This window comes from Chelon labrosus (assembly GCF_963514085.1).
Source record: "Chelon labrosus genome assembly, chromosome: 2".
In the NCBI taxonomy this organism is placed as follows: Eukaryota; Metazoa; Chordata; class Actinopteri; order Mugiliformes; family Mugilidae; genus Chelon; species Chelon labrosus.
The window spans coordinates 9,294,946-9,309,810 of NC_140338.1; the positions used below are offsets into that span (position 1 = coordinate 9,294,946).

Below are 14,865 nucleotides of genomic sequence, written 5' to 3' on the forward strand. Positions count from 1 at the left end.
GTTGGGGTTAAATAACTTGTTGCCAGCTGAAAGATAATCACCCAAGGAGGCTCATTCCTATTTGCTTAGTTAAATCCAGGTGGAGACTTTTTTTGTTTGCCCAGTCAGTGTATAATAACATTATAGGTACAGTAGGAGGGCACCATAGTAAAGTACAAAACACTGTCCACACCACACAGTAACTTGTGTTTCTTTTGTGGTTCTTTTCATGTGCAACTAAGCTACTGTGACCAAGCAATTTCCCTTGAGGATGATTAAAGTCTAAGATGAGAAGGAGAAGGAGGAGGATGAAAATTTAAAAGGAGAAGAGGAGGAGAAGAAGAAACATAGATGGGTGAAGGAGGAAGAAGGGGAAGAGTAGAGAAAGGACGAGTGGGAAGAGAGGAAGGAGGAGAAGAGGAAACTGCAAAACGTTTAATATAATTGGTACCTATTCCTAATTTGTCCACTAAGAATAGAATAAAATAGAACAGAATGTCTTTATTGTCATTGTACAAGTACAACGAAATTGGGCCGGCCGTAGAAGTACAGGAATAAAAATGTACAAAATATAAAACACTAACATAACATCCCATTCACACATTATAATAATAAGTCACTGTTATTGAACGTCACATGAAATTATTGCATTTGTTAGCACATATGAAGTTACTGCACAGATGTATTGCACACTGCTATGAGAATTATTGCACATTCACGTTATTATTTATTTATTGTTCGAGTTGTGGGGCGACGGGGCCTTTCTGTGTGGAGTTTGCATGTTCTCCCTGTGTCTGCGTGGGTTCCCTCCGGGTTCTCCGGCTTCCTCTCGCCATCCAAAGACATGCTGGTTAGGTTAATTGGTGATTCTAAATTGGTCGTAGGTGTGAGTGTGAATGATTGTCTATTTCTCTGTGTTAGCAATGCAATAGACTGGCGACCTGTCCAGGGTGAACCCCACCTTTCACCTGATGACAGCTGGGATAGGCTCCAGCCCCCCCTGCGACCGCTTCACAGGACAAGCAGTTACAGAAGATGAATGAATGAATGAATGTTCGAGTTGTTCCGTGCATTTATGGCTCTTGCATGGAAGCCATTTCTCAGCCTGTTGGTACTGGCCTTCTGAACTGTTGACCGGATGGTGGACAGTTCAAAAAGTGAGTGTCCCGGGTGGGTTGTGTCCTCTAGTGTCGCCTGGGCCTTCCTCAGGCGGCGGGAGTCGCACAGTTCCTGTAAAGAAGGGATGGGGCAGCCGACGATCCTCTGGGCCGAGGTGACGACCCTCTGGAGCGCCTCTCCGTCTGCGGCAGTGCAGCTGGAAAACCACATGTAGCTAGATACATTAGGTGAGGATGCTCTCTGTGGAGCGTCGGTAAAAGGACGCCAGCTGTCTCTGGGAGAGGTGGTTGTTCCTCAGGCAATAAGAAAAGTCTCAGCTGTGCCTTTTTATAACATTTAAGGGTTATTAAATATGTAAAACCAAACCTGAGAGATCCAGAACTAAACAGCAGATGACAAAGATCACTTATTTTTCTCAATAAATGGCAGGTTGCTCATGAAATGTTCTGTAAAAAAGATTTTCACAGTTGTACTTCTTTGCACTCAATTAAAGGGAGACATCTGGAGTTATAGTTACAGGTTATTATGCTAGTGTGTGTTACTGATCCAAATTAAACTGTGGGCTGTGTGTGTGTGGTGTCCTGTGAGGGGTGTAACGTGGTGACTGTGTCAGGAGTGTGACTGACGGGGCGTGAGTGTCACATGTCACCATCCACACAGGCGGCAGCAGTTTGACACCTCCGCTTCCCCCGATACAGACGCTCAGTAGCAGCGGCAGGAGGACACGGACGGACGGCAATGGCGAACGGTGACAGCCCGGCAACTTTTGAGTCATGGCTCAGTAAGTACAAAAAGCAACACGGAAAAAGTTTATCCGTTCGTTGCTTCCAGCCGTTTGTTTGTTTGTTTGTTGTCGCTGCTCACCGCTAGCTAACATCACTGACTGTCTGTCTCCACCAACGGTCGCCGCTAACTGCACATTAACGGTCAGCTCGTGGCTTCAGTTGGACGCCGCCGTTAACCGCAGCGAGTGAGACGTTTCGTGTGCAGCTAGCGGCGGCGTGTTGTTTTTTTTTTTTTTTTTTAACGTCGGTTAAAAAGCAAATAAGTTTGGGATTTGTGCAGAAAGTGTCTAAACAGGAAGTAGTTCTAGTGTTTTCTGCACTTCTTGCTGCGCGTTCGCGAGAAAACGCACCGAACTGTGTGTGTGTGTGTGTGTTGTGTCTGGGCTCCTGTGGTGCGCGCGCACGATGGTAGGGAAATATGATTATATTTCTTAAATTTTTATTTATTTATTTATTTTTATTTTTTTAAAGCAGCGGTGCCTCTAAATGTCAGAAAAATAAAAAAAAATAAATAAAAAAGGAAGAGAGAAAAGCATTTAAAATATATATATTTTACTCTTGTGAATAGTTTTTAAGTTAACCACCACTTTGTTGTAAGCAATTCGAAATATAGTAGTTTTAATTAAAAAAAAAACTGTTAATTGCAGCATTACTAACATTGAAGGAGCTAAATCTGCACCTAATACCATAATTTAAACTTTTTATAGGTACACTGGGAGGGCAACATAGTGAAACTTTGAGAAAAGCTCTTACAGTTTCAGTTTCTCAGAATAAAATGTGCTGATTTAAGCATTTAGAGTCTTTATTTATGTCATAGTACAAACGCCACTTAGTAAAAAGCTCTATTGCAAGTCAAAACACTTGCGTTAAAAACGTCACTTAAGTAAAATTATGTCAGCGTATCCAGGGAAAAAAAATATACTTGAGGTACCAAAAGTGAAAGTACGCCATGTGGGGAAATGTGCCGGCGCAGTCAGCTGATGTGCAGCTAAACCATTATCTCATTACGCGTTGGTCTGCTGACCTTGTGGATCAATCCATTCGCCGAGGAGATTGTGGAAGAAGTAAGGAAACGGTGGAGACGTTTTCAAAATGTCTTCTCTGGCGGGGCAAACCCAAGTTTTAAGGTTTTGATTTTGAAGTTTGAATAGTGACTGGGAGGAATCTAAAAGAGCGAAGGTAAGAGTGTCTCCCCTTGAAGTGTAGTGTTAGTATGACGTGTTACTGACAGTGCTCTTCTTCCCGTTCGTGGCCAGTCTCATTCACTGGAGTTGCTTTAAAAAGTTACAAAGCTACACTCCTCTTTTTGAGGTGTTTACAATCTCTATACCCCAAACAAGCAGCATATAGTTCATCTGGTGAGCGATTATCGTTGTCTTGTAGTTGTAACTCCATCTGCCGCGTAAATGCAGTGTAGAAAAGTCTAAAACCTTCAAAATAAAAACAAAAAAGTCATCAAATAATAGCAATAAAAGCAGAAATATAAATTAGGGAACTGACAGAAAATCAAAGTTGATCATTAAGATAAAAAAAAAAGCTGAAATCTCTGGTCAAGCAGAAACAATGACGACGAACATCTTTTGCATTTTATAGATTGAACAGTTAAATCTATCTATCTTTTATTGTCACTTCCTCAATAAACAATCTTCTCTGCGTTTACCTGTTTCTCTGATCTGATCTGATATTCCCAGACCAGGCCACAGACCCAAATAACGAGGAGGACAGATGGGACTGCATTCAGGGCTTCTACCAGCTTGTCAATCAAGAGACGGACGGGTAAGCACAAGTATAGTTGTCTTTACTTTTATCTCCATCACAGTACGCAACCCTGCAGGCTCTGCGTATGAATCAAGAGATCTGCTGGCAGCCCCGCGTTGAGGAAGAGTTGCTTCACGTCCATGTTGCGATCACAGTTTGTCAGTTGCACCACCGTGCGAGCGCGAAGGGGGAACTCTGTTGCCCCTTCTCTCTTTTTGGCCCTTCTCCTTCTTTCAGTATGAATGCATTGTACAGTCTGAAGGTAATGTGGTGTAAAAAATCAAGAACAACTCTGTCTGGTGTCGGTAGGCATGAGGAAGCTGTGCGAGCTCTCTGCATCTGTTGCTGTTAGCGTAGCATTGTTCGCTCCCAGTCTGTTCAGTCTTTAGTAACGTGGTTCAACATTTTCTTGCTCTCAGGCCACAGGTAGCCATTCGTCTTCTCGCCCATAAAATCCAGTCCCCTCAGGAGAAAGAGGCTCTGCAGGCTCTCACTGTAAGTACTTACCTCTACATAAAAGATGCAGATAAGGCAGCTGTCCGCAGTGTGTGTTTTTATTTGTCGTCTGCACAGCTTGTTCATCTGTAAATTACCCAAAATGCGATTTAAAATGTTCTTTTTATATCACGGATTGTCAGTTTTTTTATGTGAGGAAACATGTTTTATTTAAGGTCACATTCTGCAGATGCATTCCTTGTAAAACAAATATCTTAACGCCGGTCGAGTGTGGTCTTGTGAGTAATATCTGTGACAAATTTTTGCCACATGAACAAAAAAAAGACATGAGGGACTTAATCTGCATTAGAATCGCCTGTGACAGCATGCAGTTTGCCGTCTCTACATCACAGTAGAGCGCCAGTCACTTGCCTCGGCCGTGAAATTTGCCCCGGAGAAGCTTCTCGAGGGCCACGTGCCTCGTGTCATGTGACGTTTTTAAAAGGTGGCTAACCACAAGCATGCTCTGACAAAATCTGTTTTCTCCATCTCTCCCTCTCTTTCTCTTGCGTTGCACAAGAACAAAAGGTCTTCCTTCCTCGTTGTCTCTTCGTGTCTTTCAAAGTCTCTGATGCCGATTGGTTTGTTGGTGCTTTCCAGGTTCTCGAGGCGTGCATGAACAACTGCGGCAAGAGGTTTCACGGCGAGGCCGCCAAGTTTCGCTTTCTCAATGAGCTCATCAAAGTCTTGACGCCAAAGGTAGGAGATGCTGGAATATGTTCCCTTGTGCAGCAACCGTGAAAAAAACTGTTGAAGCTGCAAGTTTTCGTTCAGTTTATCAAAAATCATCTGACCTGAGTTCAGTGCCTGGATGTCAGGGGTTTCATGCACACACACGCGGCTTTTGAATTCTCTCTCTGTTATGTAAAAATGCGACACAGACATGTAAATGGTTTAAAGGGAGTGGTCTTCCTCGTCCCATTTCTGTCCCAAGTAATCTGCTTTTATCTCTGACCAATTTTTCGTGCTGCTCGTACTTTGTGTAATCACTGGTTTTGAGTTGCATCTAGTTTTAAGAACACAAACTGTGGTTGGGAAAAACTAGTTTTTATGGAGCCCTCTCCGGAAACCAAAGTTTAAAAAGTTCTTCTCACAGAATAAAACTAAACGTGTTAGGGATATAAAACAACGCTTCAGATAGATTTGCAAGAGTCTAGTCAAGTTTCATTCAGCAGATATGAGCTGACTCATCGCAGAGATTGTCTCCATATACGGTTGTAAATCAGATAAGATACAAATGTAGTAAAAAAAAAGAGATGAACCAGAAAGCTACACATGGTAAATGGCCTTATATAATGTTTTTCTTCCTATCTTTATTGAAAGCTCTTCACATTTTCAACAACACATCAGCCCAGGTTTTCACGTAAGCGCACACAGATGTGCACAAACGAGTTCAGGGTTCAGTTTGTTGCTCAGGGACACAAGGCATGAAGGACTGCACCGCCAACCTTCTGGACAACCCACTATTTAGCCACAGCCAACACTGTATCATACACAAGGATATACAGGACGGATAACAAACACACAAGTTTCTAACTATAATTACTACAAATATAGATCAAAACTGTGAAGAGGGCCAATAATCTTGAGTTATTACGAACATCGTCGACTGTACAAAGACATTATTTGTTATTCTGAGATGTCATGATTTATCAGAATAAAATCAGCCTTTTCTGCATTAACCCCGACGTGTCTGATCTCTCCGAGCAGTACTTCGGCGCATGGACTCCACAGAAAGTTAAAGACAGGGTGACCGAGGTCCTCTACGGCTGGACGCTGTGGCTTCACGAAGAACCCAAGATTCAGGAAGCCTACAACATGCTCAAGAAACAAGGTCAGGAACAACAGAGCTGTTCTCTAAGTCTGTGCTCTAAGGGCAGCTTTAATTAAGACCGGGCATGTATGGGATGTTTATAGATATAGATACAGAGGACTGGTATTAAGTTTCTAAGTATTACGTCCCTCACTCAAGGCTAAAACCGCTTCATGTTTGTTTCTCTTGTTTTAGGTATCGTGACGAAAGATCCCAAACTGCCAGACACAGTGATCATGGCTCCACCACCACAAAGACACACAGAGTCAGTTTTTGACCAGGAGGACAAGGCCACGGTGAGTGAGTGTGTTTGTATATAACAAGTTGTCTGCTTAGTTGTTTCCTGTTTTAACAAGTGTTTCTGTCTCATCAGCTTTTAGCCAGATTATTGAAAAGCACCCGTCCTGAAGACCTGGAAACTGCCAACAGGCTCATTAAGAACACCATCAAAGAGGTGAGGAGTGCTGTGGTGGTGACGGTCATATTTACATGTCGCTTTAGGAATTATATGAATGGGATATTCAGTTTTTCTGTGTGTATGTGTTGTTTTCAGGAGCAGGAGAAAGCTGAGAAAGTGTCAAAGCGTGAGTCTACCCTGAAGGAGGTGGAGAGCAGCGCCAGGCAGCTCAGGGAGCTGCTGGACCAGCACACAATTACTGGATCTTCGTTACAGCCCAGCGATGACGTGAAGGTATGCTGGTTATTATACAAACACTCAATCAACTTTACAGGGCCGAGCTGTCGCAGCCTGATACAACTGATACATCAGCACCTCTTCGAACTGGGTTTATCCTCTCAGAGCACCCGCTTACTGCTGAGTCCTGAAACATTTCTGAGCTGGAAAGTGTTTTATTAATAGCGCATTTATATGTCAATGACATTAAAGAAATAGTGAAATTCTTTTCTCTATGGACATCTATTTAGAGAAGTATCTGTTTGCTGATTGCTTAATTATGGTTATTTTCAGTCAGAACCACAATAAGGAGCTGACCAAACAGCCACATGTCTCGCGGTTCTGACTTATTGTGGTTCTGACTGACCATACTTGAGCGATCAGCAGTTCTTTAACGTCACTGACCCCGAGCTGCATGAACTCCACGGGGTTAGTTCAAACCTGATAACACGTTCCTCATAAATGTTCAGGGGGCTCGAGGTCAGGTGACAGTCATCAGTCTTCGGTGTTGACATAGTTCTTCAGAGCCTCGAGGTGTGTTTGCGCCGCAGTGTGAATCTCTCTCCTCAAACATACCAGCCGGGCGGCGGAGAGAGTTTCTCTGAGGAATGGAGTGCTCCTTCGTCAGAGTTTGTTTCATACACATTTCATTACTGCAACTAGGGTTGGGCGGTATGAGCAAAATCTTATATCACGGTATGAGTAATTTCATATCACCCTAACGGTATATATCGCGGTTTTTTTTTTCCCCCCTGTAAATTCAAATTAATGGCTTAAAATAACCATACTGACGCTTTTGATCATTTTCCTCTTTTATTTTTATTTGCTCACAGCAGCATAACATTATTTTAAAGAAAATATCTTTTGGCTTTCATAATACTGCTTCGCATGTTTTGTGGTGGAAGAGGTTACCGGTGTTTCCACCTCCAGCTGCAACAGTCGCGCGACACCCTTTGCAGAGTATCACTTTTTGTTCGTCGTCGGATTTTCTAAATCCGAAAAAGTTCCACACAACAGACATAGCGCCCCTCCGCCATGATTGTTATCACTCAGGTACATAGACATACATACATAGACGCCGCATCGACTGTGGAGGGACGTGCCTAAAGCGCCGCCATCTTGGTACAGGGCTAGCAGAGGCACCGGTGCATGAACATACGAAGGAAAGAGGTACTCCTCAATCTCAAAGTAGAACTATTCGCTGAATTTTGGACCGATTCCCAAACGTAATGATCTGTTAAAAACGTCACACATGTAGCTATGATAAAAATATGGTTTTACTACCCAAATACAAATTCTACTTAATGTTATCAGCAGACTAGCTTCTGACAGAATATTGTAAAGAAAAGATGCCGGACTTCAACTGAGCGATTTATGATCACTTTTATTGTGTAGAAACCCCATTCCTCCATAGATGTAATGCACTGTAGGAGGGAGTGGCCCTGTTCCAAGATGGCCGCCCTGTAGGCACGTCGCTCCAGTAGACGGCAGCGCTCAATGTGGCGTCTATGTATGTATGTCTATGCTCAGGTAAAGCTGTTTCTTCTTCTTCGTCGTGCTCATGCAACCACGCCAAGCAGTCTGCTGCAGTGCCCCGTGTGTCGAGGCGGTGTAATTACAGTGACTCAGAGAGATGCCGCAGACATCTGCTCTTTCTCCGGTGTAAACGGTATTGCAAAATCTCAACCGGTAGACACTTTTATACCGCCACACGGTATAATACCGTCATACCGCCCAACCCTAACTGCAACAAATCTTTAATTTGGTTTCTCCATGTCCATTTTTACCACACAGAACCAGAAAATACCAGAAGTGTAACATTTAAGGCAAAACAAAAGTAGTATTGGGTTCATCTAATCTACAGATACTCCCAAAACGTGTAGAAGTGTGATTAAACGTACACCCAGCCATCACTGTATTTGTCCCTCTCACTACTGTAGGCTCTGTACGAGCGCTGTGACCGGCTGAGGCCCAGCCTGTTCCGACTGGCCAGCGACACGATGGACGACGACGCTGCTCTGGCGCAGATCCTGGCGGCTAACGACGAGCTAACGCTTGTAGTGAACGCCTACAAAGACCACATCGGAAGGGGAGAGTGTAACAGAGGACGGTCGAGAAGTAAAAGTGAAGAAGTGACTAGAAAAAACAGCGGTAAGCCTCGTTTTGTTCACCTGTTTGTGTCTAAGTCCCTGCGGAGAAATCCTCAACCTCGTGTCTGGCTCTGCTCCGTGTCTGATCTGGCTTTCTCTTGTTTATCCAGATCCTACGAGTCCCCGGGAGATTAAGAGCTACCACCTCATCGATCTGTCAGCACTGGACTCTCCGCCGACTCGCAGGAAAGCTGATTCGCCGCCTGCGTTCAGATCCTCTTCGCCCGTCTTCTTCCACTCAGAATCTGACCAGGATTTAAATGAATTAGGTGGGCCTGCATTCATTCCTATTTCTACTTTATTGTCTCTAACCTTGACGAACGTGTTTCACAGTGTAATCATGCCGTGTTGTGTAATTACAGAGTTGTATAATGTGGTCTCAAAACGGACTCAAGAGAATTCAAAGTCGTACTACGAGGAACTGATGCAGGTCAGGCTTCAAGGCGAATGTATTTAAAGCTGTATTTTGTTTGTAGGAAACACGTAACAAAATACTAAACTATACTTTCAGCTTAACGGAGACATTCAGTTAATGAATACTGAGCAGAACGGGGGGAGAGGACTTGTCCTGACAGCCCGTGGAAGTGGAAGGAGCTGCGCTACATCGAATGGGACAAGCATTTGGTGAGGACAGGACACAAGCAGAGACCTGACAGTCCTTTAACTCCACTTTATAACAGTTATGGACACAAAGTCTGAGTTTGAAGCATTTAATAGTATATGTTATGTAACTATGACTTGTATGTGGGCACCCATAAACATTAAACAGATAATGATTCACATCAAATAACGTCACACAGCTGTAAAAATATAAAATATGTCTTCATGGGAATGGTTTAACTACCTTACACTTGAATCTGAAATATGCTTTTATTTAGATAGTGTTTATAAACCTCTTACATACGCACATAATAATATTACTGTCCACTACAAATCATAAACGTCTAAGTTTAAAGGAATAATTCAAATGGACTCTGGTTTTTGAAGCCGCATTTACTGATAGTGACCACTTGAGGGCAGCAGAGCAGTCCAAATGTTTTGAATCATGACATTTTATTTTTTCAGCTAATTCATTGGGTTTGAAAAGAAGAATTTTCAGTTTGAAATTTAAATTATTGTCGATCTGTCTTTTGTCCCGCTAGGTCTGTCCCCGAGAATCAGCAGTTCACAGGGTCGGGATCTCCGTCCAAGTCACAGAAACAACCAAATGACGTGTCTGGATCTCCTGTGAAACCGGAGGAGAACTCATGCCCCCCGCAGTTACTAAAAAACATCTTTGTTCCGATGGAGACAATCAAACCTAGTATGTCCCTAAAGGCTGCAGTACCTGCTTTTTCCGTTTGGTTTTATAGCCCTTTGCTCAAAACTGCAGAGAAATTATATGAGAAACAACACAGTACCACCACCGGCATCAGCATGTCAGTGTATCTGTTCTTTTCTTGTGTCTTGCAGGTCATCTGGACCCGATCACTTTGCACGATCGGGCCGGGGTCCACGTGTCGCTCCATTTTGCCAGAGACTGTCCGCCCGGTCACCCAGACGTCGCTGTGGTCGTCATGTCCGCAGTGAACACGTCTGCCCTCCATGTGAAAGACTTCGTGTTCCAAGCCGCTGTGCCAAAGGTAACAAATCAGCTCACGGTCTCACGGTGCTCTGCTTTAAATGTTTCAGTGCAGCTTAGATTAATACTGCATTTAAACTTTAAACTCCAGAAGTTGCAGGAGAACAAAAAATCATGCTCGCTAGACTTCAAATTTCTGAGTCACCGTTCAGATAATAAGTGTTTTATGCAATTATAATAGATCTTAGTTGCTCAAATGTGAGGATTTGTTGCTTTTTGCTTGCTTGGAGTAGCCAGATTCAATTATTATTCACTTATCAGAATATGAGTCTGGTAACGCACCATTTAAATCTCATTATGTGGTGTGTTCCAACTGATGCAGAGAGAAATAAATACCTCTGCACTCTGTTGGATAGTCCTACAACCAGTCAGAGACATTTTGTTGTAGCGGCGCTCAGGAGATGTGTACCACCATGTCGCTGTTGCCCCTTCTGTCCATCACCACATAAAGCCCACACAAACAGTGTGATGATCACCTGGAATAATTAGTTCTGAAAAACAAAACATTGCATCGATTGACTGAGGATAGAAATAGTATATTGTAAACTTCCAGTGAGGAAAACACACTCGCAACCTGTTCATTAACCCGTTATGGGACAAGGAACCATATTTGGTAACTTCCACACACATTTTAATTATCTTGCTGGTGTCTCCCAGTGAGGTTTAGCAACATGTGGTTTTCACTCAGCTGATCAGCAAAGATCAGGGCAACAGTCTAAGGCAGTGGTTCCCAAACTTTCTCTGCTGGGCCCCCCTTTGGTACATTGGGAACCACTGGTCTAAGGTCAGATGTGGTCTGCGAGGTCCACCTCTGCATGAACGCTGAGTCTAACTGGTTTATTAGGTACCAGGAAGTAGTGGCTTAGTGGCGGCTCTAATGTGATAATGTGTACGTTGACAAGTGCCCGAATCAGCACTTATGATCTAATGGTCTAAATACAAACATGTACATTTGTTCACCACTTAAAGGCAAGGAACCATAAATGGCAGCTTCATTAATCTTGAGTTTCAACATGAAAATTAAAAATTTAGAAGAAAAAATCACAAAAGTAAAAATAATGCCCCACAATAACACTGTAGAATTCCCAAATATTTCAATGAGGCCTATAAAGGGTTAAACTACTACATCTGCAGTGTATCAGTGTTCAAGTTGACTTACTTCATGTAACGCTGATCTCTGGTTTATCTCACAAGTTAATCTCAAACGGAGTTACTGAGAACTGATACGATCAGCTGTCACAAATGAGGCGTAACGGCGCCTCCCACTGGAGTCAACCAGTTCACAAATGCCACACTCGCTCCTTTAAGTACTATTTCACGTATCTGTCTTCTTCTTACTTGGTTTGAACACACAGCTCACACACAGTCGGTGTACAAACTCTCTTACAGACCATGTCAGTGAAGCTCCAGCCTGCCTCGGGGACACACCTACCTCCTTACAACCCTCTCCTGCCTCCACCTTCAGTCTCACAGGTCCTGCTGCTGGCTAATCCTCAGAGGGTGGGTTTATACGCGTTCACATGCCGGTGGCTCTTTTAGTGCGTCTGTGTCCATCATTAGTTTAGTTAGTATTTCCTGTACAGGCGTATAAGAGCCTACTCTTAATATTAGACAAGGATACCCCTGTGCATAACACCTTACCCCACATCAGACATTAGAGATCGAGACAACACACACTAATTTCTATTTTATTGCACTAGAGAGAACGTTTCAAGCCCAGATTAGTTTTTCATCCATTAGTTTGTTTACTTCTTTATTCCCTTCAGTGTTGACTGTCTTGGGTCGATGTGGTCTAAGTCTCTCCTCTGTTTCCTTCAGTGTAAGGTCCGTCTGCGCTACAAGCTGACTCTGACGCACGGAGACCAGCAGCTGAACGAGACCGGCGGGATGGACAATTTCCCCGAGTGGACTTCTTTGATTGGCCACTGCGTCTAACCTGAAACCTAGACTGAAAGGTCGGGGGAGTTTTCTGTTTGACCACGAAAAGTCTTTTGTACATTTTCTAACACAGCAGCAAGTACAATTTATACAAAGAAATGTTACTTTAAAAACAACGTAAACCTTATTTTATACATTAAGTCCAACCATTAGATAGACAAGGATGTTTAATGGTTAATGAGACAGTAGCTGCTCCTCAACACTGCTCCCTCTTTTCATTTATATTCGCCGAGCGGTGACAGCAGATATCCAGATGTTGCTACGTCCCGTCTGTTAAATACTCCGTCGTCTTATTGTGTCGTTTGTGCCGATTGCTGCCTCTTGAGATCGCCCAGCTGTATGTTCACTGTATGTATGTGTGTGTGTGTGTGTCAGCTGGTCACGTGTCTGTAACATGTTTATTTATTTCGTGCATTTGTGGCGTAAAAATCTCCCAAAGTGCCTCGACTTGGAACAGGTTTTGATTTTATCGTGTATTTATTTTTCAAATGAGGTTTCCTTAAGGAGCGAAAGGTGTCTCGTAAACTGATGAAAACTTCTTCTGTTATATAATGAATCTAACGTATTTTGACTTTAGTCTGTTTCAATTAAAGTGTTAAAGTGCTTAAAACACAAAACAAATGAAAACTGCCATAGGACGAAGAAAAAACGAAGAGAAGACATTTCACCGCTCTCACAAGTAGCGTCTTCAGTTCTAGAGAACTGGTAGGAAGTTTGAGGTTTAAATAGGAAACTCTGTGGGTAACCCATCAGAAACTTGCGTGTTTGTCTAAACAACAAGAAACTGGTGCAGCTAACCTCCATTAACAGTCAGATACTTAGCTGTCATTGAGGGGGGGGCTGTTTCTCCCTGCTCTCTTTCCCTATGAATGGTCCTCTAACGACCCATTGTCAGTTCAGAGTCTCCAGTCTCAAGGTGAAGTGAATGGAGCTGAAACTTCTCGGGGGACAGAATTTAAATCTGTATTGTAAATTGATGGCAGATTAAACCTCAGTCCACCTCCTCTGTTTAGAGAAAGCTTTTTCCAATCTGCAATTTCCAATTCCTTTACTCCTCTTTCAAATCATCAGTCTTCTTTGGCAAAGATTTGGACGCCATGTTTGGACGTTGAGTGGTGAAACGTCTTCTCAAAAACGCTTTTTCAACGCTTTTTGGATATACCATGACCTGGATGACTGAGAACCTTAACAGACTGCAAATAGATAATGCAAAAAACAAAACAAATGAATATATTGATTACAAATGAGCAGATTATTTTTTTTTGATTGTTTAGTAGCATTATTTTTTTTGATCCCCATTTACGTCTATGCTTTTTGTAACTTCCGCAGGTTTCTTTGTCCCATTTGTTTCTTAATTTGCTCGTGTTTTGTCAAATGGCACCTTATTATTATTAGTTTTTTTAATACATATTGCCTTTGTGAGGACATTTTCTCCACTTGCAATTTGCAGTGCATCAGCTGCCAAACGTAAATGCTGTTGTCGACCATGTAGGTGTTTTCCTGAGCAGCCGTCTTTACACTGTGAAGCTTTAAGTTTAGAGCCCAGAATAATCAGTCTCAGCTTTAACTCTCAGATTGTGCAAGCTCAAAACTGGAGACTCTTGCCCTATCTGGTTACTGTTATGTGTCAGTATTCACTTTATCAATAAATACAAATTCATTCTGAGATTTGTTTTGTGCATTGTCTCCTAGAGATTAAAAAATGATGAGAAATGCGCCTGTTTAAATTTCTGCTTTATTGCGCGAGAGAATGTTTTGAGCCCAGACTGTTTTCTTCATTAAGATCTAATTTTCTCGTCACGATTGTGTTGTGAGCTGCGTTTAACTGTTTAAATCCTTTGGAGACAGATTTGGTTTTTAGTTTTTGGATGCAGACAAGAAAGAGATTTTGTTCCAAATACAAAAAAAACAAACAAAAAAATTGACGTTTCTCGAATATTCCCAGCTGATCCTTGACTCTGATCTCAGTCCAAAGTCACCGTGGTCTGATATTGAAGTAATGTCTCTGAGGCTGTTCTGAGATCAGTTTATAACTTTGATGCAGACGTCGATGTTCAGTCCAGTTTGTTGGACAAATCTCATGTTTATTACAACCAACAAATCATTTTCACCATCAGTTAATGTTCCCATTACTTCTTTCGTCTGTAAATCTTTTAGGAACTTATTAAAAAAAAACATCACCTCAAGTCCAGGTTGAGACATTAACAGCCCACAATGCAAAAGTATTTGCGGCGTATTATGACAAATAAACAACAAATATTCTTGTTAAACTCAACTGAGGGGTAATTACTAGAACCTGACTAATGGTTCTGGCTTCGAAGACCCCACATCTGTTCCATCACATCCCCCCGGGTGATCGACTCAGAGATGCAGCGTCTTCTAAAGTGTTTTTTATTTTCTCCTCTGCTTTATAAATTTTAAATGCTCCTCTACCTCTCAAAGAGCTCCACAGTGTTTCTTATTCAAATAATTGAAGCTGCCGCTGGGAACCAACTCTTGAGTTCAGTTCAGTTCATTTTCACTGCGCAGCATTT

At 42.5% G+C, this 14,865-nt stretch overlaps 1 protein-coding gene across 2 annotated transcripts; it reads left to right on the forward strand.

Annotated features, from left to right (window-relative positions):
* The first annotated feature begins 1,477 nt into the window (after positions 1 to 1,477).
* LOC311502860 (ADP-ribosylation factor-binding protein GGA2-like) lies at positions 1,478 to 14,548 on the forward strand. Of its 2 annotated transcripts, XM_084565279.1 has the most exons (16): positions 1,479 to 1,879; positions 3,575 to 3,659; positions 4,061 to 4,136; positions 4,737 to 4,835; positions 5,847 to 5,970; positions 6,145 to 6,245; positions 6,323 to 6,403; positions 6,503 to 6,640; positions 8,563 to 8,773; positions 8,883 to 9,041; positions 9,135 to 9,202; positions 9,284 to 9,396; positions 9,915 to 10,075; positions 10,225 to 10,394; positions 11,783 to 11,893; positions 12,212 to 14,548. In XM_084565279.1, exons 1-16 carry the CDS (start codon positions 1,837 to 1,839, stop codon positions 12,326 to 12,328), a joined length of 1,857 nt encoding a protein of 618 aa, XP_084421405.1. In that variant the 5' UTR covers positions 1,479 to 1,836; the 3' UTR covers positions 12,329 to 14,548. The 2 variants fall into 2 exon arrangements, with proteins under 2 accessions (XP_084421406.1, XP_084421405.1); XM_084565280.1 differs by lacking the exon at positions 9,915 to 10,075 and having other exon boundaries at positions 1,478 to 1,879.
* Positions 14,549 to 14,865: the final 317 nt, after the last annotated feature.

What these genes read in the sequence shown, in the direction of transcription:
- LOC311502860 (XM_084565279.1), top strand. Translation starts at nt 1,837, where the DNA reads ATGGCGAACGGTGACAGCCCGGCAACTTTTGAGTCATGGCTCA. An exon ending in ACCAGGAGGACAAGGCCACG is followed by an intron (nt 6,246 to 6,322) that starts GTGAGTGAGTGT and finishes CTGTCTCATCAG; the next exon opens with CTTTTAGCCAGATTATTGAA. An exon ending in TTAAGAACACCATCAAAGAG is followed by an intron (nt 6,404 to 6,502) that starts GTGAGGAGTGCT and finishes TGTTGTTTTCAG; the next exon opens with GAGCAGGAGAAAGCTGAGAA.